At 33.3% G+C, this 24,228-nt stretch overlaps 1 protein-coding gene across 1 annotated transcript in view; it reads left to right on the top strand.

Moving 5' to 3' along the window:
• Positions 1 to 21,890, top strand: part of Or63a (Odorant receptor 63a) — a 60,942-nt gene extending 39,052 nt beyond the window's left edge. Inside the window, exons 2-10 of the mRNA XM_075304418.1 lie at positions 2,240 to 2,336; positions 2,407 to 2,545; positions 2,608 to 2,802; positions 7,767 to 7,871; positions 7,938 to 8,103; positions 12,351 to 12,456; positions 12,518 to 12,619; positions 21,519 to 21,674; positions 21,733 to 21,890. Coding sequence (XP_075160533.1) covers positions 2,240 to 2,336; positions 2,407 to 2,545; positions 2,608 to 2,802; positions 7,767 to 7,871; positions 7,938 to 8,103; positions 12,351 to 12,456; positions 12,518 to 12,619; positions 21,519 to 21,674; positions 21,733 to 21,786 — 1,120 coding nt within the window. The 3' untranslated portion in view covers positions 21,787 to 21,890. The remainder of the gene's footprint in view (positions 1 to 2,239; positions 2,337 to 2,406; positions 2,546 to 2,607; positions 2,803 to 7,766; positions 7,872 to 7,937; positions 8,104 to 12,350; positions 12,457 to 12,517; positions 12,620 to 21,518; positions 21,675 to 21,732) is intronic.
• The last annotated feature ends 2,338 nt before the right edge of the window (positions 21,891 to 24,228 follow it).

Here is a 24,228-nt window from a genome sequence, read left to right as displayed (position 1 = left end):
AAATATAACTTGATGGAGAATAGCTCGAAACAAGTTTTTTATAAAGTTTATATTCTTTAAATGGATTACACGATTAAGAACAGAAAATCGTTTTTAAGCTTATGTAGAACGCTGTTTTTTAATTTAATATGATGAATTGTTTTCAAGTTATTCCAATATATATAGCGGAAGTCCCTTAATTTTGAACATAACCGTATATCTCAAAAAGTCGAGCTCTTAAAAAAACAAGTGTAAATTTGGATTCAGCAACCTCAAATTACTAAAAATTTGATATAAATTTTAAATGAACACAAAAACGGTTCAATTTTGTTCCCATGTATTTCTAAAGAAAACTAATCATGAAAAATTGGGATTTTAGCCACTAAACTCGAACTTAATATCCACCATAAATACTAAATGCTATATTGACAAGTGGAAATTATATCTAATTTTATAATATTTTTATTTCATTTATATTCTGAGAAGGATTTCAAAAATGTCCCATTTGTGCATGGATATGATTCCACTAATGTAGTAATTGGATGTTTTTTTTCAATGTGGTAAGTTTTTCGTCCATTTGTAATAAAGCCAAAATTTCTATTTATTAAAAATAATTTTCATTTGCAGGATGACAGCAAATCTAATGGTATTTTTTGGAATCTTCTTACTGTTTAATGCTATCTAAGCTGATATCCCTATTGGCTCTAAGAAAATTCTCTTGTAAGTTAAAGATCAAAATACCATAGAATTTGATAATATTTTTATATTTCATATACCTTTTTAACTTCAGAGGCTTATGACGCAAATCCACACAACAAAAACTAGCAAAATCGGTGAAATTGGACAAAAATGAAATGAAAATAGCAACTTATGGCATATATCTTTCATATGGATAGAAAATGGAAATTGATATTAATTAGTTTCATTCTACTAACATAGAATATTACTCTTTTGAAGAAGCAATTACTAACTACGGAAAAGTAACAACATACAGCGTACAAATAAAAACATTTCTTTTATTGTATATCTTAAGCCATAGTTTTATGTAATATAATAATAATTTTTTGAAATAAAATACTGGTAGTTATGAAAAATTGTCTTATATTGTACGAAAAATTTCTTAGTTGTATACAGGCTTGTTGTACCTTTAATTCCTAAATTTATTTACTTCTTTGAAAATTATACTGATAAATAGTTTATTTGAAACCAATTTCTAAATATAGGATTCCCAAAAACTTGTTCATTTTTCCGGATAGCAGGAATATTTTGAATGAGTGTAAGTACATTCTTCCCTCAGCGTAGTAAGAATGAACTAAAATACGATGCAATACATAAACTTATTTATAAGAAAATCATGAACTTATCTAGATGAAAAAAATCTTTGGCGCCAAATCATGGTCATTCTTACTATGGGTTAGTTCATTTTTCGTAAACAATAGTAAACTTTTTTTTCGGTGTATAGTAGAATTGTGTGTCTTTATATGAAATGAATACCTTCGCTTTTAACCAAAACATATGTTTCATTTTAATATTATTAAAATTCCCGATTGTTGACGATTTTAAAAAGCAAGTGCCGATTATGACGATTTTTTCGGGAAAAAGTGACGATTTTTCTTAAAATTTTATTGGCAGCCCTGAGTAACATCATCTTTACATTAATCACATTCCACCTTGCCGAGAAAGATCTCTGTACTACGGTGCATCAGTTTAATAACGATGAAGAGTTTAACTTAAAATTACCAAAACCTTCATGAAATGTTATCAACCCATTTTTGACAAAAATGTCCACAAATTTAAATAAAAATATTACATTGAGAAATATTCTACCAAATGTTATTAACTATAGGACTTGCCAGTAAGAAATTGATATCCGCTTTCAAGTTAATTTTTCGTACAAAAATATTTTCTCATACAAATAAATCTTATAGTAAATTGCACTTCTAATTTAGAAAGTACTTTAGATTTCACAATTAGTTTTATAATATGACAAACGAATTTTTAAGGAAATTTCCATCGTATTTTGTAGGCCATGAACTAAACGATTGCTACTTAAAATTTGTAAAATGTCTTTTCGAGTATTTAATATTCGTTGAAGATACGAAAAATGAACTAAAATTCTGGAAAATTCTTGTAATAAATTATTGTAAAAATTTCTTAAATTTACGAGACACTTTTTTTGTGTGTATGTTTTCCATTACTCGGAATGAGTCCAATTAAATTGAATCAATATTTAATCAAATTTTATGTATTTCAATTTCAGAATAAATGTCATTCTGGTTGTGGCAAGTTTATTGTCACTTTATGCTCATTGGTCCTATACAGTACGCAGTATTCGTGATATACCTAAAATAGCAGAGGTAGTGTATTGGATGGATTTTATGTATTTATGACAAATTGTAATGCTTTTTAATTCTGTTCAAAAACTAGAGTATTTGTACAGCATTCCAGACTTTAATATCGATCATTAAAATGATCTATTATCTTTTCATTCAACGACGCCTATATCATCTGCTTGAGAAAGCTCAAACACATGAATTTGTTAGAAAGATCGAAATATTCCATAAAGGTAAGTAGTGGAACCCCAGCCATATCGAATTGTATTAAATAGTATTGTACTCTTTCCAATAGGATTTCCCATGAGCGAAAGATTAAAGGATAAAATTGATGAAATCTTGGAATCAAGCTGGAAGAACATCAATGCTCAATTGATATTCTATATTTGTTGCTGTTCCGCCATAATTAGCAATTACTTTTTTATGGCATTATTTGTAAACTTTTACAATGGATGGAAAGGTGCACCCGCCGATTATGAACCTATGATGCGTAAGTGTTTGTAAAAGGTAGTTTCACCATAATATATGGTATTTATTTAAGAATGATATCCGTAATATATTTATTTGGCTATTTTTGGTGTTTAAACAAAGAGATTTAATTCTAAAACATTGCATTCATGCTCTCTACCATAGTGTTTTTTAAATCCAAAATGGAATAAAATCCCTTAGCAGGAGAGTTCTTTAGTCATAAGGAAACGAAAATCTTGCTATTTGCAATTATGTTTCCATGTAACATTTTAATTTAAAATGTTACATGGAAACATAATTGTCCTCATCTAAAATGTTAGAAATAATTTTGTTTGAATTAAAAGAAAATGGTCACCATCTAAAATGTTGTGGCATTAGTCAAAAATGTTTTTCTCGTAGCGTAAAGAACATGCACGCAAAAAAATAATTCTTTCCTCCCAAACGAAGTTTTAGACAAAACTTTTAGCCCTTAAAACAGTCGTTTTATATACTTCGAAACTGGAATTGAAAATTTCATTTATAAAACGAATGCGATCGTTAATATTATGATATGGATCGTTAAAAAATAAATTTTAAATTGTTATATTTCGTCATATTAATGAAATATGTTCATTGATAATACGAATAGGAGTTTGAGTATTTCTGCCTATCCGCACTCTCTCTCTCTCTCTCTCTCTCTCTCTCTCTCTAAAACATCTCTCCATACTCTCTCTCTAATACGTGTGTAGCGTCTATGCAATTTGTACATACACATCTAAGCATGGCAATAAGCACATGTTTGCGTGTGCGTCTTGAAAAACAAACGGTAAAAAGTTCAACAGAAAACTTATCTGATGGGCAAACCTTAACAACATTTACGTTCTTTTCGCTGAAGAGTGCACAGGCTCATTACAGTTTCGTTGTGAATAATAAACATACACGCAAAAAAATAATTCTTTACTCCCAAACGAAATTTTAGACAAACAAAGTTCGTTTCTCATTTGCTTTTCGCTGTAAGGAAGAGTATTTGGAAGAAAAGTATATACTTTTTGTGATAAACGTTTATTCTTTTCTAGGATGTAAAAACAATTTCATAAAGACTAACTCAAAAAAAAAAAAACATTGTTTTCTTGCTAATTGCATTTTCCCTCACATCTTTCTCACTTCCACGAAGTTTTTTAGTTCTTAGCACCTTTTTCTGTAATACAAACAATGTAGAAAAAATTATACGATTTTCTAAATTTTTAAAATGTTTTTATCTTTCGCCTGGACGGAGAATCGAACCGCGGACATGCACTTTGTAAGCCAACACACTAACCACTGAGCTATGTACCTGTTATGGTCATCAATAGATAATTAATCATATAAGTTATATTTATATGCGGCGCCCACGAACCGAATAAACAAAGTTTATTTAACAGAAACAAACATTTAGTTTGGCACCGTGGAGTACGTGCCACTTGCATGCCAAGGGTCGTGGGTTCAATCCCTGCTTCGACCAAAGCTTTTTTGTTTTTTTTTTTACATATATTCCAGATATGTTCGGAAGATTTCGAAAAAATGTTCAACATTACATTGTACTATATTAAATTTTGAACTGTAAAATGTGTCTTATTAAAGACCTAAAGTCAGAAAAGAACAGTGTTTGATATAAAAGAAATGGACTGTGTTGTTGTTTCAAAAATAACTTTTTTTTATTGAAAAAATACAAATTTTGTAACAAACGAATTTTTTTGGTGATGAAAGTTCAAAATTATCAAAGCAATTCAAAAAACTCTAACAAAAGAAAAACGTTTTCGGTACACGTTTTTCAAACGTTTTTTTTTCTTTGCAGTCTACAAAAAAATCTAGAGCTTATATCGCGAAAATTGGAATATTCTCTATATAGATAGATTTAGGCCTTCCATACACTCAAACAAAGTTTACTTGGATCTAAAGATTTTGACATTCCTTAAGGATTTTGTTATCAATTGCGACCACAAATGTGGCTTCTTGAAACTAAAGAAATTACGAGTATTAGGGACCTATATACACTGAAAAAACAGTGAACCCACCAGGAAGAAAAATTTCGGTTAATTTTAGAAAATTTTGAATATTTGTAGAAAATTTTAACTAAACAGTATAACAGACGCTGGCATCACGCCGATGTCATAAAAATAAGTAAATATTTTTCGACAAATTCAAGAAAATTTATTAGACAAAATTAAGTTTTTTCACTTGTTAAAGAAAATTTTGTAGTTTGAAGGAAAAAATTGGAGTTCAAAATTGCAAGAATGTCTTTAGTGACATACGAAGTTCATGATGAACGCATTTGTAATAAAATTTACAAATTTAAAGAAATATTGAACTATTTTGTGGAAGACACGAATTTAGTTAATCTTTATGCTTCAGTTGAGTATATTTTTTTCCTCGGGTTTAGTTAATTTAACTAACGTACACAAAAAATTATTACAGCAAAGAAAACTTTCTCCAAACATAATAATTCCATGAACTAAAATAAAGTTAAATTGGCTTTAGTGAAATAGAGAGTTCACTTTTTTTTGAGTGTAGCTTTAAATCTACACCCAGAGAAGGAATATGATTACATCAAACACGTTTCAAGATCATGTTTGTCGCAATCATGTTATTCTCTCTTTGGCGAGAAAACAACATCAAAATAGAAAGCAATGTCAAAAAATTACATTTTGGTCTTGAAACATGTTTGAGGTGCTCATATTCGTTCTCTGCGTGTATGATCAAAAAAATTAAGATTATTAGGATACAGATCTCATTTACCGGATTTTAATTTACTCGTTGTGATATATTAATAAGGCTACACCCAGAAAAAAGTGCCTTCGAAACTAAAAGAAAAAATGTTTATCAATTTAGTTTAGCCATTTTATTTCCATTAAGTTAAATTTTTGGGTGAAATAATAAAATTTACTTGTTTCAGTAAAAACATCCTAAACTGAAAGCAGTTAGGAATAGTTCATTAACTAGAATAAGGCATGGAAGTTTACTAATACTGTCTTCTTCGCTGGGTATAAGAATTTACTACTGAACAAGAAAATTTTATTCACTGATAACAAAGCATTCGTAAATGTAAACAAAAACCGAACTAAAACCAAGTTTCCTCAAATTTAGTAAAATTTCTTATAAAACGATAACACTGAATTCCTTTATTATGGAAAGATTATCATACAACAAATAACACTTGGCATAGAAAAACATTTTAGTTCATTCGTACAAAGAAGTATTCAATCCTTTTAAAACTTAAGGAGACACACTTGTTAGAATATAGGAAATTTTCCTATATTTATCTACCTGTAATCGATACCTGTCATCGATGTAATCGATATGTTCGCGCGTAGGTTGTTTTTAGTTGGAATCGCGTTGTTATGGTATGCAGAGGGATTGTTAAAAAATAATATAGTAAAATAATATAATAAATAACAAATATATAAAATATTTGTTATTTTAAATTAGTGAGAAATAATTATGTTCGTAGGAAAGAAAACACCAACAGAATAACAACCCTTTCATTTTGGAATCTTCAATTAACAGGTAACATTCAGTGACGCTAACCTTTTGTGAAAAAATTGGTTTATGATTTTCTATATTTGTACACTGAAAAAACGGTGAACCCACCAGGAAGAAAACATTTAGTTAATTTTAGAAAATTTTCTCCGATATCACAAAACTAAGTAAATATTTTTCGACAAATTCAAGAAAATTTATTAGACATAATTATTTTTTCCACGTGTTAAAGAAAATTATGTAGTTTGAAAGAAAAAAATGGAGTTAAAAATTGCAAAAATGTCTTTAATGACATACGAAGTTCATGATGGACGAATTTGTAGTAAAATTTACAGATTTAAAGAAATAATGAACTATTTGGTGAGAAGTTCGAATTCAGTAAAACTTTTCACTTCATTTGTATATAATTTTTTCCCGTTTTTTAGTTCATTTAACTAACGTACGCAAAAAATTATTAGTGTAAACGAAACTTTCTCCATATATAATAATTCGATGAACTAAAACAAAGTTAAATTGGCTTTAGTGAAATAGAGAGTTCACTTTTTTGAGTGTAGGTATTGAAATTGTAAAAGGAGGACAAAATCGTTACGTAGCAACTTATTAAAAGTGAAAGGTACAAGAAGAAGAAAAATGCGTTCTACAGTTGATTACATGGAAATTGGAAATAGTGGAATAATAAGATAATATTTCAAGGCCAGTTGATGCTGTTGATTCTTAATAAAAATATTTAGTATATTAATAAAACGTGTATTTTATTGAAGAAAAAATTGCCTATATAAATAAATAAAACTCCATTTAAAAACGAAGGTAAGCGGTTCTAATTTTGAAGTAAAAGGTTTACCACAAATATGTAAGATTTGTCCAACTGAATGAAAAAAGTTCAATAAAATCATTCCATATATTAATTCAATTCAGTTTAATTTTTCATTCTGTAGTATAGTGGTACATAAATATAGGATAATGGTAACTAATATATGGAATGCATTCTACCTAATTTCTACGAAAATCACATCGTTCAAACAAATAAAAGAAATCTTTGGCGCTATACGAAGTTCAACTTTCTTCACAATGAGTTCATTTTAACTTAAAGAAGTGGTCACTTTTTTTTTTGGGTGTATTCACGTACAAACAAATGCCAGTTTAAAAATCGATAACAGATACTTCAAAGTAAAAAATGTTTTTTTTTTTATTAAAAAACTTAGTCATAGCCTAATAATAGAAAATGTTTATCATTAATCAAAGATTCAGTATCTCAGCTAAGTTAAGGATTATTTCTTTAAAACAAAAATGTTTTCCTTTACTTTAAGGATATTTCTCCTAATTCAAAGACATACGACTGTAACGGAGAGACTCAAATTTCCAAGATTCGTGTCCTAAATGTAATAAACAATTTTATTGAAGCAAAGATCATAAACTTTCTTTTAATTAAAACTTCATTATTTTAAAGAAATTTGTCCTTTTTTTATTTCCTTATCACATCGATGTTTTCAGCCTTCCCATCGTATTATCCCATATTTAAAGGCAAAGGCTTGTCGTTCCCCTATTACCATATTCAAATGTTTTTAGGTGGGAGCGCGGATTACATAGCTGGAATGTGTAAGTATGAGCCCAAGAAAAATCTCAACTTATTTTTACCTATACAAATTTTATTTTTGGAAATAGGTGCTGTTAGTTTTGATGGAGTTTTCATTGTCCTTTGTGTTCACGCAGTGGGTCTTGTAAAGGTTCTCGTCATGCTAATTGAAAATTCTACAGCCCCAGATGTCCCAAAAGAACGACGTGTAGAATATTTACGCTATTGCATATATCAATACCAAAGAGTGACCGAGTAAGTTGGTTGTATTCCAGTAAATAAGAGCTTCCATAAAAGTTTTTGATTGGACAATAACATATTGTACACGTGTGTACGGACATTTCTAGCTCGAGATATGATTTGTCTAGTAAAGATAAGGACGAAAAACTGAAAATATTGGGATATCTCAAAAACTGTTCCATAGAAAAATTAACCTTCATTTCGAATTCAGCAGATGACAATACATGAAAAAGTCACCTCTCATCAAATGTCATGACTATTGCTCTCTTATTTGTGATTTTGCATTCGATTTCTATAGATATGTGCAGCAGCGTTGCCACTCGGGTCCGATCGTCAGGTTAGGTTAGGTTATGTGGCAGCCCGATGTATCAGGCTCACTTAGACTATTCAGCCCATTGTGATACCACAGTGGTGAACTTCTCTCTTATCACTGAGTGCTGCCCGATTCCATGTTAAGCTCAATGACAAGGGACCTCCTTTTTATAGCCGAGTCCGAACGGCGTTCCACATTCCAGTGAAACCACTTAGAGAAGCTTTGAAACCCTCAGAAATGTCACCTGCATTACTGAGGTGGGATAATCCACCGCTGAAAAACTTTTTGGTGTTCGGTCGTAGCAGGAATCGAACCCACGACCTTGTGTATGCAAGGCGGGCATGCTAACCATTGCACCACGGTGGCTCCCGATCCCGGGTCCGATCGTTGCCAAAATTGGTCCAAAATGATTTTAGTTTTTCAATTTGGTCCGATGTACGGACCAAATGGAATTTAGTTCATTGTGGTCCATTTCCATCTATCTGGTAAAATATATCCATCTTTTTGGATCATGAAAGTGCACCAGATGTTAAATAGGGAGATTGAGATATATGGGAGATGTATAAGAATATGAACCAATAGAAAACTACACCTGGCAAATTGTGAGTGCAAAGCAACACTATCGTAAATCGGATAAAGGTGCGAGTCGGGAGATCGGTCTTCATCGGGACTATACCAAAACATAGGCCAATATAAACCAAATACATGTATTTTTCGGGCTTAAAATACCTCTAAGTCTACATTATCGTTTTGGAATATTGAAATTCGACTAATCGAATTTTGATGTTAGCCAAAATCGAGTAAAGGTGTACTTTTCCAACTTTTAAAAAGGTCGAAAAATTGAAACGTCAAATTTTTATAATCAATCCATCCAAATTTAAACAAGTATATACGGCCGTAAGTTCGGCCAGGCCGAAGCTTATGTACCCTCCACCATGGATTGCGTACTTCTACTGAAGACTGTCATCCACAATCGAATTACTTGGGTTGCGGTAACACTTGCCGATGGCAAGGTATCTTAAAACTTCCTAAATTACAAGGTAGTCCATAAGTAGTATATATTAAACTAAAAAAGGCCGATTAAATACGTATATAATTAAGTTTAAAGTTTCTATAGAAATAAAATTTTGACAAAATCAAATTTTGACAACATTTTCTATAGAAGTAAAATTTGGAAAAAATTTTCTATAGAAATAAAATTTTGACAAAATATTCTATAGAAATAAAATTTTGACAAAATTTTCTATAGAAATAAAATTTGAAAAAAATTTCTATAGAAATAAAATTTTGACAAAATTTTCTATAGAAATAACATTTTGACAATGTTTTCCATACAAATAAAATTTTGGTAGATTATTTTTGGCTCGAATTTTTTGGTAGATTATTTTTGGCTATGAACCGATATGGACCAATTTTTGTGTGATTGGGGATCGGCTATATATAACTATAGACCGATATGGACCAATTTTGGCATGGATATTAGCCGCCTTATAAAGGGTGATTCTTTTGAGGTTAGGATTTTCATGCATTAGTATTTGACAGATCACGTGGGATTTCAGACATGGTGTCAAAGAGAAAGATGCTCAGTATGCTTTGACATTTCATCATGAATAGACTTACGATCTGCCACAACGTCGAATTTTCAGTGAATGGGCCCTAGAAAAGTTGGCAGAAAATCCGCTTTTTTATCGACAAATTTTGTTCAGCGATGAGGCTCATTTCTGGTTGAATGGCTACGTAAATAAGCAAAATTGCCGCATTTGGAGTGAAGAGCAACCAGAAGCCGTTCAAGAACTGCCCATGCATCCCGAAAAATGCACTGTTTGGTGTGGTTTGTACGCTGGTGGAATCATTGGACCGTATTTTTTCAAAGATGCTGTTGGACGCAACGTTACGGTGAATGGCGATCGCTATCGTTCGATGCTAACAAACTTTTTGTTGCCAAAAATGGAAGAACTGAACTTGGTTGACATGTGGTTTCAACAAGATGGCGCTACATGCCACACAGCTCGCGATTCTATGGCCATTTTGAGGGAAAACTTCGGAGAACAATTCATCTCAAGAAATGGACCGGTAAGTTGGCCACCAAGATCATGCGATTTGACGCCTTTAGACTATTTTTTGTGGGGCTACGTCAAGTCTAAAGTCTACAGAAATAAGCCAGCAACTATTCCAGCTTTGGAAGACAACATTTCCGAAGAAATTCGGGCTATTCCGGCCGAAATGCTCGAAAAAGTTGCCCAAAATTGGGCTTTCCGAATGGACCACCTAAGACGCAGCCGCGGTCAACATTTAAATGAAATTATCTTCAAAAAGTAAATGTCATGGACCAATCTAACGTTTCAAATAAAGAACCGATGAGATTTTGCAAATTTTATGCGTTTTTTTAAAAAAAAAGTTATCAAGCTCTTAACAAATCACCCTTTACTAACACCACGTTGGAAATTTCAATCGGATCGGATGAATTTTGCTCCTCCAAGAGGCTCCGGAGATCAAATCTGGGGAACGGTTTATATGGGGGCTATATATAATTATGGACCGATATGGACCAATTTTTGCATGGTCATTAGAGAACATATACCAATACCATGTACCAAATTTCAGCCGGATCGGATGAAATTTGCTTCTCTTAGAGGCTCCGCAATCCAAATCGGGGGATCGCAATCCAAATCGGGGGATCGGCTATATATAATTATGGACCGATGTGGACCAATTTTTGCATGGTCATCAGAGAACATATACCAATACCATGTACCAAATTTCAGCCGGATCGGATGAAATTTCCATCTCTTAGAGGCTCCGCAAGCCAAATCGGGGGATCGGTTTATATGGGGGCTATATATAATTATGGACCGATGTGGACCAATTTGTGCATGGTTGTTAGAGACCATATACTATCACCATGTACCAAATTTCAGCCGGATCAGATGAAATTTGGTTCTCTTAGAGCGATCGAAAGCCAAATTTGGGGGTCCGTTTATATGGGGGCTATACGTAAAAGTGGACCGATATGGACCAATTTTTGCATGGTTGTTAGAGACCATATACTAAAACCATGTACCAAATTTCAGCCGGATCGAAATTTCAAGTAAGGAAAGCCTAAAAATTTCAAGTAAGGAAAGCCTATAAAATTTGCTTCTCTTAGAGCAATCGCAAGCCAAATGTGGGGGTCCGTTTATATGGGGGCTATACGTAAAAGTGGAGCGATATAGCCCATTGGCAATACCATCCGACCTACATCAATAACAACTACTTGTGCCAAGTTTCAAGTCGATAGCTTGTTTCGTTCGGAAGTTAGCGTGATTTAAACAGGCGGACGGACGGACGGACATGCTCAGATCGACTCAGAATTTCACCACGACCCAGAATATATATACTTTATGGGGTCTTAGAGCAATATTTCGATGTGTTACAAACGGAATGACAAAGTTAATATACCCCCATCCTATGGTGGAGGGTATAAAAAGTCGAGAATTCGGCATTCTGATTTTGTATTTAACTGCTAAATCACATTAGCCCTTTCTGGTTCAATTCCGTTTTTAACAAAAATACCATGTACAATAATAAAGAATAAGACATTTTTCTTTGAAATTGGAAATTTGGACCGCTGGAGGGAATTTTGGTCCGATTTAGGGAAATATGGTCCAAAAAGATTTCGTTGTGGCAACGCTGATGTGCACAGTGATCTGTGTCGGTTTTACAATTAACACGTTCGTCAGCGGAAGTACTGAGTATGTGTAGCATCTCATGTGTTTATTTCCTCCTGTTGTTCTCTTCCATAAAAGCATAAAAAGAGAAAATATGTTTTTGTTAAATGCAAATTAAGAGCATTGCTAACGCAATTCCACCTGTATTTAGCACGGAATCAATATCAAAATCTTTTAAATAGAGACAACATCTTTGGATCCGGATAAGATTTGTTTTCAGCACACGATATTTGTCTTCACAGATATATTGATGAACTACGAAGAATTTACAAACACGTCAGCCTTTCACAGTTCATGCTCAGTTTGTTGGTTTGGGGCATTGTACTTTTCCAAATGAGTGTTGGCTTGGTGAGTAAAAAGTCCGAGAAAGGTATGAGAAAGCTAAAAAACATTGTTTTTGTATTTATAGGAATCGGACATAATGACCTTAGTCCGGATGTTAATGTACATCTCAGCAGCAGGATATGAAATAGTTTTGTACTGCTACAATGGTCAACGTCTAACGTCTGAGGTAAGATATGGAATTGTGTCATTAAGCTAAATATAGAATCGGGCAGTACTCAGTGATAATAGAGTTGTCAGCTTTCTCATAAGTAAAATAATTGTATTGTTGTTGTAATGAAGTCCTGTTAAAGGTATGAAAAAAAAAATATCGTCAAAATTTGTATACACTTTACCATAGGATAGGGGGTTTACTAATATTGTAATTCCGTTTGTAACGCTTCATAATATTCTTTCTTATTTAAGAAGAAATAACTGTATCAGTTTTTCGAAAGCTGCAAAGAATATAGAACAACATTACTGTTAGAACCAATTTTTATCAACTTGACTGCCTTTTTGTATTTTTTTCAAATTTTTAAAGAAACAAATACGTTTTTCTATTTTAGTTAACGAAATTTTAAATTAAATTCTTTGTCAGCGGATCTGGATAGTTCCTAGTAGAGGTGTGCGCGTGACTGAAATTTCACTCACAGTCACGCACGTTCACGAACCAAAATATTTATTCACGCACGCTCACGCACGATACGTGTGGTAGCCAATCCCACTCACGCACATTCACGGAATGAAAACCAGTACTCACGCACGCTCACGCACGAACTACTTTTTAAGACTCACACTCACGCACGATTCACGACAATTCACGTGATTCACGACAAATTCATGGGACTCACGATATTTTCCAAACGGAAATCAGCAAAGGTAACAAAATTCAAAAATATAATATAGTTCGAGAGCTAAATTAATTTCAGTTTACATACGAGTATGAATTAAATATTGATTTTTTTCGTGAGCGTGATTTTGCAGAAATTTTATTCACGCACACTCACGAACCGATTTTATTTCTCACGCACGCTTACGCACGACATATTCATTTTAGTCCCATTCACGCACATTCACGAGAGTTCCTTCAAATTTTGTTCACGACTCACGTGATTCACGCGTGAATCACGCGTGTCACGAAAATTTCGTGTCACGCGCACACCTCTAGTTCCTAGTTGATGTTGAAAGTGCAGCCAATTTTTCCTTATTTGCTTCAATTTGACATTTTTTATACCCTCCATCATAGGATGGGGGTATATTAACTTTGTCATTCCGTTTGTAACACATCGAAATATTGCTCTAAGACCCCATAAAGTATATATATTCTGGGTCGTGGTGAAATTCTGAGTCGATCTAAGCATGCCCGTCCGTCCGTCTGTTGAAATCACGCTAACTTCCGAACGAAACAAGCTATCGACTTGAAACTTGGCACAAGTAGTTGTTATCGATGTAGGTCGGATGGTATTGAAAATGGGCCATATCGGTCCACTTTTACGTATAGCCCCCATATAAAGGGACCCTCAGATTTGGCTTGCGGAGCCTCTAACAGAAGCTTATTTCATCCGATCCGGCTGAAATTTGGTACATGGTGTTGGTATATGGTCTCTAACAACCATGCAAAAATTGGTCCACATCGGTCCATAATTATATATAGCCCCCATATAAACCGATCCCCAGATTTGGCTTGCGAAGCCTCAAAGAGAAGCAAATTTCATCCGATCCGCCTGAAATTTGGCACATGATATTGGTATATGGTCTCTAACAACCATGCAAAAATTGGTCCACATCGGTTCATAATTATATATAGCCCCCATATAAACCGATCCCCAGATTTGGCTTGCGAAGTCTCCAAGAGAAGCAAATTTCATCCAATCCGGTTGTAATTTAGAACATGGTGTTAGCATATGATCTTTAACAACCGTGCCAGAATTTGTCCATAACGGTCCATAATTATATATAGGCCCCATATAAAACGATTTGACCTCCGGAGCCTCTTGGAGGAGCAAAATTCATCCGATCCGGTTGAAATTAGGAACGTGGTGTTAGTATATGGTCGCTAAGGACCATACCAAAATTTGTCCAATCACACAAAAAGTGGTCCATATCGGTTCATAATCATGGTTGCCACTAGAGCCAAAAATAATCTACAAAAATTTTATTTCTATAGAAAATTTTGTCAAAATTTTATTTCTAGAGAAAATTTTGTTAAAATTTTATTCCGTTCATAATAAAATTTTCATTATTGCCAAAATTGTATTTCTATAGAAAATTTTGTCAAAATTTTATTTCTATAGAAAATTTTGTTCAAATTTTATTCGGTTCATAATCATGGTTGCCACTTGAGCCAAAAATAATCTACCAAGATTTTATTTCTATAGAAATTTTGTCAAGATTTTATTTCTATAGAAAATTTTGTCAAAATTTTATTTCTATAGAAAATTTTGTTAAAATTTTATTTCCGTAGAAATTTTTGTCAAATTTTTCTTTCTATAGAAAATTTTGTCACAATTTTATTTCTATAGAAAATTTTGTTAAAATTTTATTTCTGTAGAAAATTTTGTCAAAATTTTATGTCTACTTTGTCAAACTGAATTATATACGTATTGGATCGATCTTTTTTGATTTAATATATACCTCGTATGGACTTACATACAATTTAGAAGATGGTGTTTGGAGGTTTTAAGACACCTTGCCATCGGCAAGCGTTACCGCAACTTAAGTAATTCGATTGTGGAATGCAGTGTTTAGAAGAAGTTTCTACGCAATCCATGATGGAGGGTACATAAGCTTCGGCCTGGCCGAACTTACGGCCGTATATACTTGTTAAAAACTAACGCTCGGACGTCCTCGTTTTTATAAATTTGAAGCGTGCTCCTATCCATAGCGGTTTCACTACATTCCAAAATTGATTTTGGTATGCCCCGATACGCCTGATCAAAGAGGCCAATTTTATACTGGGAGCAGAGACTATATCATTGGAACGGATTATGCTGCCCTCATCTAATGACCACTGTTGTATAGTCCTAGAAAGTTCATATCCATAGTGGTATCACTTTATTCAAAAATTGATTTTAGTACACCCAGATACGGCTGTTCAAATTTGGCCAATTTCATAGCGGGGTTTTGGTCGGGAGCAGTGGTCATATCTTTGAAATGAACTAACCACTGTTTTAGAGTTCTAGGAATCATCTTTCCAGAGAGGTGGCATTTTATTCCAGAATTGATTTTGTTATACCCAGATATGCCTACTCAAATGCCGTATGAAATTCACACCGAATTTCTGGATGGGAGCAGTGGTCATATATTTATAACGGATTATCCTGCTAAAATTAAATTATCACAGTCCTACGAAACTCCTATCAATACTATGGTATTACTTTACTCGACAATTGACTTTTTAAATTAATTTTCAAAATCGGTGAATAATACTCCATAAAATAAATAATTTTGAAGTTAACCTCATATTCAGTTTCAAAAGTATATTTTTGTTCTTAAATGCGATATCATCAATATTGTACTTTTGCACATTTATTGATATAGTACTGTTATGATCTTATAATCGAAAATGTATATTGTTTATTATAATTAAAAATTATAATTTCTTATTTTCTTGTGGCCTTCACCTTTTCTTTACTTTACATCTTACTTTTTTCCTCCAAGAGCGTTTTATTTTGAAATGGAACTTTTCGTTTAGCATGGAATGATACATTATCACCCATGTTCGGATATCCACTTCAATTCCACTATTCACGTCAAATCCACGAACGTGAAAATTTTGTGTTCTTAATTCCACGTTCTTTTTTGAACTTTTCTGTAACCAGCTGGGTTGAACAAATCACTCAAAAATTCACTAAGGCGGAAATCAAAATAAGTGGAATCAATAGACTTATTACAATTTATTATTTTTTTAATTAAAAATGACGCAGTTTTAATAAAACTCATGTATTAAATATAAAACATTTCAAATTTTTTTACGCGAGTACTTTTTTTAAACCGGAAATACACCCATCTTGGACATAATTCAACTTTCACCAAGACTTTTGCAAGTGAATTGATTTCACGAAAATTCCGGTGAAAGTGGATTGTAGGACACGAAAATCGTGGAATTGATTCACATTCACCTGGAAGTGGATTTGGGAACATGGGCATATGAATGAGGCTAAACTTCATAGCCTGCAATGGATAGGAACTTTAACCACACACAAAAAAAAATGTTCTGATTCAATCACGAAAATAATAGTATCAATCACAGTTTTAATTGGGCATAGAAAAAAATTCTTGATTAAAAAAATAATTGATTTCATTAGCAAATTTCAATTAATTTTTTAATTGATTCAATTAAAAATTTAATTGATGTTGATTGCAAAACTCAATTAATTTTTTAATTAAAAAAGGTCAATATTTTCAATTACTTTCTGAACTGGCTTAGAGTTTTTATTTGGAATAACAAATGATTGTTTGAAATACATTTTGAATTATAAAATAAAACAAGTATATACGGCCGTAAGTTCGGCCAGGCCGAAGCTTATGTACCCTCCACCATGGATTGCGTAGAAACTTCTACTGAAAACAATCGAATTACTTGGGTTGCGGCAACACTTGCCGATGGCAAGGTATCTTAAAACTTCCTAAATTACAAGGTAGTCCATACGTAGTATATATTAAACTAAAAAAGGCCGATTAAATACGTATATAATTAAGTTTAAAGTTTCCATAGAAATAAAATTTTGACAAAATAAAATTTTGACAACATTTTCTATAGAAGTAAAATTTGGAAAAAATTTCTATAGAAATAAAATTTGGAAAAAATTTTCTATAGAAATAAAATTTTGACAAAATTTTCTATAGAAATAAAATTTTTACAAAATTATCTATAGAAATAAAATTTTGGCAAAATTTTCTATAGAAATAACATTTTGACAATGTTTTCCATAAAAATAAAATTTTGGTAGATTATTTTTGGCTCGAGTGGCAACCATGAATATGAACCGATATGGACCAATTTTTGTGTGATTGGGGATCGGCTATATATAACTATAGACCGATATGGACCAATTTTGGCATGGATATTAGCCGCCTTATACTAACACCACGTTGCAAATTTCAACCGGATCGGATGAATTTTGCTCCTCCAAGAGACTCCGGAGATCAAATCTGGGGAACGGTTTATATGGGGGCTATATATAATTATGGACCGATATGGACCAATTCTTGCGTGTTTGTTAGAGACCACATTCTAACACCATGTTCCAAATTTCAACCGGATCGGATGAATTTTGCTCCTCCAAGAGGCTCCGGAGGACAAATCAGGGAATCGATTTATATGGGGGCTATATATAATTATGGACCAATTTTTGCATGGTCATTAGATAACATATACCAACACCATGTACCAAATTTCAGCCGGATTGGATGAAATTTTCGTTTCTTAGAGGCTCTGCAAGCCAAATCGGGGGATCGGTTTATATGGGGGCTATATATAATTATGGACCGATGTGGACCAATTTTTGCATGGTCATTAGAGAACATATACCAATACCATGTACCAAATTTCAGCCGGATCGGATGGAATTTGCTTCTCTTAGAGGCTCCGCAAGCCAAATCTGGGGACCGGTTTATATGGGGGCTATACGTAAAAGTGGACCGATGTGGACCAGTTTTTGCATTGTTGTTAGAGACCATATATTAACACCATGTACCAAATTTCAGCCGGATCGGATGGAATTTGCTTCTCTTAGAGCGATCGCAAGCCAAATTTGGGGGTCCGTTTATATCGGGGCCATACGTAAAAGTGGACCGATATAGCCCATTTGCAATACCGTCACCTACATCAATAACAACTACTTGTGCCAAGTTTCAAGTCGATAGCTTGTTTCGTTCGGAAGTTAGCGTGATTTCAACAGACGGACGGACGGTTGGACATGCTCAGATCGACTCAGAATTTCACCACGACCCAGAATATATATATACTTTATGGGGTCTTAGAGCAATATTTCGATGTGTTACAAACGGAATGACGAAGTTAATATACCCCCATCCTATGGTGGAGGGTATACAAAATGCTCATCACTTTTTTTAACTGACTTACCTCCATTTTCATGAAGCTCCATTAGTGCTACGTTAGCTAACGAACTTTTAAACCGTGATATCTACATATCTGTCATATGCCAGTTAGAAACTTAGCTGCTGAAAAATTTTCAGTTAAAGTTAACCGGAGAAAAGATATTTCCATTTTTCTTTCTGTTAACTGGCAGTTAAAGCCTAACTGAGCTACATGAAAATGGCCGTTAGTCTTTCGAATTTGATTAAAAAGTTAATTGTATCAATTATTTTTTTAATTAATAATTTTAAAATTTTCAATCATTTACTTAATTAACTTAATGTTGCTACCTTGATTAAAAGTTTAATTGTATCAATTAATTTATTAATTGAAAACATTTTCAACTTCAATTAACTTTTTAATTGGAAATATTTTGGTGATATTTTTTTCTGTGCTGTTCAGGATTTTAAAACTACGGATTTTAAAGCAATTTTCAATTTTAAGTTTATATATATTCAGCTTCCGTACCGAAAACCTGCTTTTCTTTACACTTACAGTTTGTATCAATTAATAATAAAAAAAAATATTAGGCAATTAATGCTTTGGAACTTTCATCATAATTTTAACAAAGTTATATAAAAATGTAATTGTCTTTACGTTTATTCTTTCACTACTAATTTAATGGTTTGGTGAAAAAAAAAACCAAATATCCCAGCAAGAAATGAAGCACAACCGAATCAGCGCTGATTTTTGTGGGCGATGTCCCGATTTAGTGCAGCTTCTACATAGTGCTTATATAATTGCTCATTTTAATAGAAATATTGATCAGAAGTGATATAAAATCTTGAGTATAGCATTGTTGGCGTGAAGGAAAACAGAACTACCTTTCATGCATCTATACTGCATGAATTGGTTGCAATAACGTAAACGAATTATCATAAACTAATTTGATTACTCGTTTACGTTATTGCCACCGATTCATGCAGTGTGGATGCACGGCCTACTTTATTGTATACCAAAAAGTGCAACTAAACTATTACTGCTGAAGTATTATTTGCTGGGATAGTACCGACCTTAAGGTATCATATACTATAGTTCACCCGACAGGTCACACAGAAAAAAATTCCACGAAATTTTTTCCAGTTAAAACTTTAATTGAGTTTTAAAAAATATTCAATTAAAAATTTAATTGATTCAAAAAATTTTTTAACTGAAACAAAAATCAATCACGAAAATTAATAGTATCAATTAATTTTTTAATTGAATCAATTAATTTTTTAATTGACCTTCAATTAATTTTTTAATTGATACTATCATTTCTGTGATTGAAGACATTTCAATTAAAAACAAGTATATACGGCCGCAAGTTCGGCCAGGCCGAATCTTATGTACCCACCACCATGGATTGCGTAGAAACTTCTACGAAAGACTGTCATCCACAATCGAATTACTTGGGTTGTGGTATCTTAAAACTTCTTATTCCTGCATGGTTGTTGGATACCATATACTAACATCACGTACCAAATTTCAACCGAATGGGAAGAATTTTGCTCTTCCAAGGGGCTCTGGAGGTAATATCTGGGGATCGGTTTATATGGGGCCTATATATAATTATGGACCGATATCGACCAATTTTTGCATGGGAGTTTGAGGTCATATATTAACACCACGTACCAAATTTCAACTGAATCAGATGAATTTTGGTCTTCCAATAGGTTCCGGAGGTCAAATCTGGTGATCGGTTTATATGGGGGCTATATATAATTATGAACCGATGTGGACCAATTTTTGCATGATTGTTAGAGACCATATACTAACATCACGTACCTAATTTCAGCCGGATCGGATGAAATTTGCTTCTCTTAGAGGCCTCGCAAGCCAAATCCGGGGATCGGTTTATATGGGGGCTATATATAATTATGGACCGATGTGGACCAATTTTTGCATGGTTGTTCGAGACCATATACCAACACCATGTACCAAATTTCAGCCGGATCGGATGAAATTTGCTTCTCTTAGAGGCCTCGCAAGCCAAATCGGTGGATCGGTTTATATGGGGGCTATATATAATTATGGACCGATGTTGACCAATTTTTGCATGGTTCTTAGAGACCATATACTGACACCATGTACCAAATTTCAGCGGGATCGGATGAAATTTGCTTCTCTTAGGGGCTTCGCAAGCAAAATCGGGGGATCGGTTTATATGGGGCTATATATAATTATGGACCGATGTGGACCAATTTTTGCATGGTTCTTAGAGACCATATACTGACACCATGTACCAAATTTCAGCCGGATCGGATGAAATTTGCTTCTCTTAGGGGCCTCGCAAGCAAAATCGGGGGATCGGTTTATATGGGGGCTATATATAATTATGGACCGATGTGGACCAATTTTTGCATGGTTGTTAGAGACCATATACTAACACCATGTACCAAATTTCAGCCGGATCGGATGAAATTTGCTTCTCTTAGGGGCCTCGCAAGCCAAATCGGGGGATCGGTTTATATGGGGGCTATATATAATTATGGACCGATGTGGACCAATTTTTGCATGGTTGTTAGAGACCATATACTAACACCATGTACCAAATTTCAGCCGGATCGGATGAAATTTGCTTCTCTTATAGGCCTCGCAAGCCAAATTTTGGGGTCCGTTTATATGGGGGCTATACGTAAAAGTGGACCGATATGGCCCATTTGCAATACCATCTGACCTACATCAATAACAACTACTTGTGCCAAGTGTCAAGTCGATAGCTTGTTTCGTTCGGAAGTTAGCGTGATTTCAACAGACGGACGGACGGACGGACGGACGGACGGACATGCTCAGATCGACTCAGAATTCCACCACGACCCAGAATATATATACTTTATGGGGTCTTAGAGCAATATTTCGATGTGTTACAAACGGAATGACAAAGTTAATATACCCCCCATCCTATGGTGGTGGGTATAAAATAATTGGATCAATTAATTTCGTGATTGAATCAGAAATTTTTTTTGTGTGCATTTCCCACTTATTAATTCCCATTGTTTGATTTCAGTGTGAAAAGATTCCATACGCTTTCTTTAGCTGTGATTGGTACAACGAATCCGAGGAATTCAAGCAGTTATTGCGAATGATGATAATGCGTTCCGGTCGAAGTTTCTATTTTCAAATATCATGGTTCACTACCATGACTTTGCCTACATTAATGGCGGTAAGCTTTCCATCCATGTATAATATAAATTATGTTAACTATAACATACATCTTTCAGATGATAAAAACAAGTGGATCCTATTTCCTTCTTTTGAGGAATGTAGCTGAATGAAGATGCTCGACAGCTTGTCATCGAAAAAGGTGAAATGAGTAATAAAACATAAGATCGCTTTATCAGCTTGTGTCTGTAATAATAAGCAGCCACTTTATTGTACATCACCAGGCACATCACCAAAACGTTATACTCCTATCACTGATGGCTCACCTTCAATACATTTTCAATTTCAATCTTAAATGAAACGAAAAAACATGCGGTTTCCAATACTAATTTGGGCAACGAAGTTCGAAGTTTGGGGGAAATAAAAATACAAATATGAAAAATCTTGACAATTAACTTAAGTTACTCCAAACGGTTTATACACTCAAAAAAGAGTTAACCCATCAGGAAGAAAAATTTTGTTTAATTTTAGAAAAATTTGTTTAATTTTAGAAAACTTTGATTATTTTTAGAAAATGTTAACTAACATAAACAATATAACAAGCGCTGACATCACGCTGGTATCACAAAAATAAATAAATGTTTTGCGACAAATTCAAGAAAATTTATTAGAAATAATTAAATTTTTCCACTTGTTAAAGAAAATTTTGTAGTTTGAAGGGAAAAATTGGAGTTCAAAATTGCAAGAATGGACTAAAATAAAGTCAAATTGGCTTTAGTGAAATAGAGTGTTCACTTCTTTGAGTGTAATAATGAAAATAAAAACTGAAATGAAAACTTTAAGGAAGACACTGAACTCAAATAAAATATTTGAATTATGGCTTAAGAATCTGACCGATGTACAAATAATGGTGGTTTATCGACAAGGGAAAGCTTCCAGAAAACTTGCAAAATGCAATTATTTAAAATTGATAGCAACTTGATATTTTTCCATATCAACAACTTCTGGATTAAAATGTGCAATACGTCGCCAGTTTATTTATCATCCCATCATTAGTATAAATGCACATATATTAAAACTTGGAAAATATCAGCCAATTCGGTTCAGATTTAGATATCGCTCCCTTTCGCCCGATTTACACTCATTTGCCCACAGAGGTAGGCTGTCCATTACATCTTTTTTAAAGAGAACATGTTCTCTTTTTGTGTTCGTATCTTTTTGTTCACTCTCTTTTTTTTGGGTGCCGTATTTTTATGTCCAACAGTGCTCTTTATGTACTCTATTTCAAAAAAAAATCCTAGATTGATGGAATTTTATTTATTTAGTAGGAATTCGCACAATTGTTCGCCACTAATTGTTTACTGGGTTAAATCTGTTGACAAATTAAAGGCCGGAACACAATTGCGACGTTTCGACATACGGCGTTAAAATTAGTAATATATGTAATTGAACGTACGACGTAAATAGGCCAATACGTTGTCGTCGTCAATTGTGGGCGAGATCATAGGAACATGTGTGTTTTATTTTTGACAGCGTATTTTTGAATTTATTTTGTTTATTTTTTAAGAAAATGTGATTCTTTTTGTTTTTATTGTTTTATTATATTGTTACGAATTTGATAATTATAGATATAAGTTTATTTAAATTAGTTTCCGTTAATTTAAAATTTCAAATTGTAACGATAAAATTTCGCTATCACTTGTTGGAATCATCTATTCATTTTCTAGTATTTTCCTGAATTTCATTTATGTTCTTTTGTTTGCTTACCGTAATGTTAGTTCTTACTCTCTCTCATAGAATAGCAACCCCTTTGCTTTGTTATTCTGCATTCTCATTTCATTTCATCTCATTGTCTATTGTCATTATTGTTGTTGTTGTAGTAATGCGAGCATATATCTATGTGAGTGTGTATGTGTTTGGCAGCCACCAGATGAACAACTTAATGGTCGTAGATCCTTCTAGCATTGTCTAAGAATGTTCTAGCGTTGCCAGAATATTGTAGTGCTACCAGAATGTTCTCGTATTGCCACACCGTCATATATAAAAGCGCTCGCATGCTGCTAACGAGTCAGTCTTAATTAAAGCGTCAAACGAATAACTTCAGTGTGAACGAATTGTAAAGTGTGAAGTCATAGTAAATAAATTGTAGATTGTCGTTATTTAAAAGAACTGTGTTTTAATTGTCGGGTAATTAAAAACGCCTAAATATAAAAACGTAACAATTGGTGTCGGAAGTGAAATAACGGAAAAAAATCTACAATGAAGTTTAATGAGCTTCGTGTGGAAGACTTAAAAAAGGAATTGAGCAAACTGGAGCTGCCGACAACAGGCAATAAGGCCCAGCTTCAAAAGCGTCTACTGGAAGAGTTTGAACGGCGTAATATGGACATTGCGACGCATGAGTTTGATTATAAGGAAGACATTGATGAATCAATACTCGTCAATACAAGCAGTGTAGAAACTCCATCTGTGGCTTCGAGTGTTGTGGACTACACATCAATGCTCAATGTTTTGAGCAAAATGATGGAAGAAAACTCTAGAAAAATCATGGATGAGAATTCTAGAAAAATGGAAGAAAATTCTAGAAAATTGCTGAAAGAAAATGCCCTACAAAT

The sequence above is a fragment of the Haematobia irritans genome, chromosome 4, assembly GCF_050003625.1.
Source record: "Haematobia irritans isolate KBUSLIRL chromosome 4, ASM5000362v1, whole genome shotgun sequence".
Classification (NCBI taxonomy): Eukaryota; Metazoa; Arthropoda; class Insecta; order Diptera; family Muscidae; genus Haematobia; species Haematobia irritans.
Note: the sequence above shows the minus strand (reverse complement) of the source record. Positions and strands in the feature narration are given on the sequence as shown.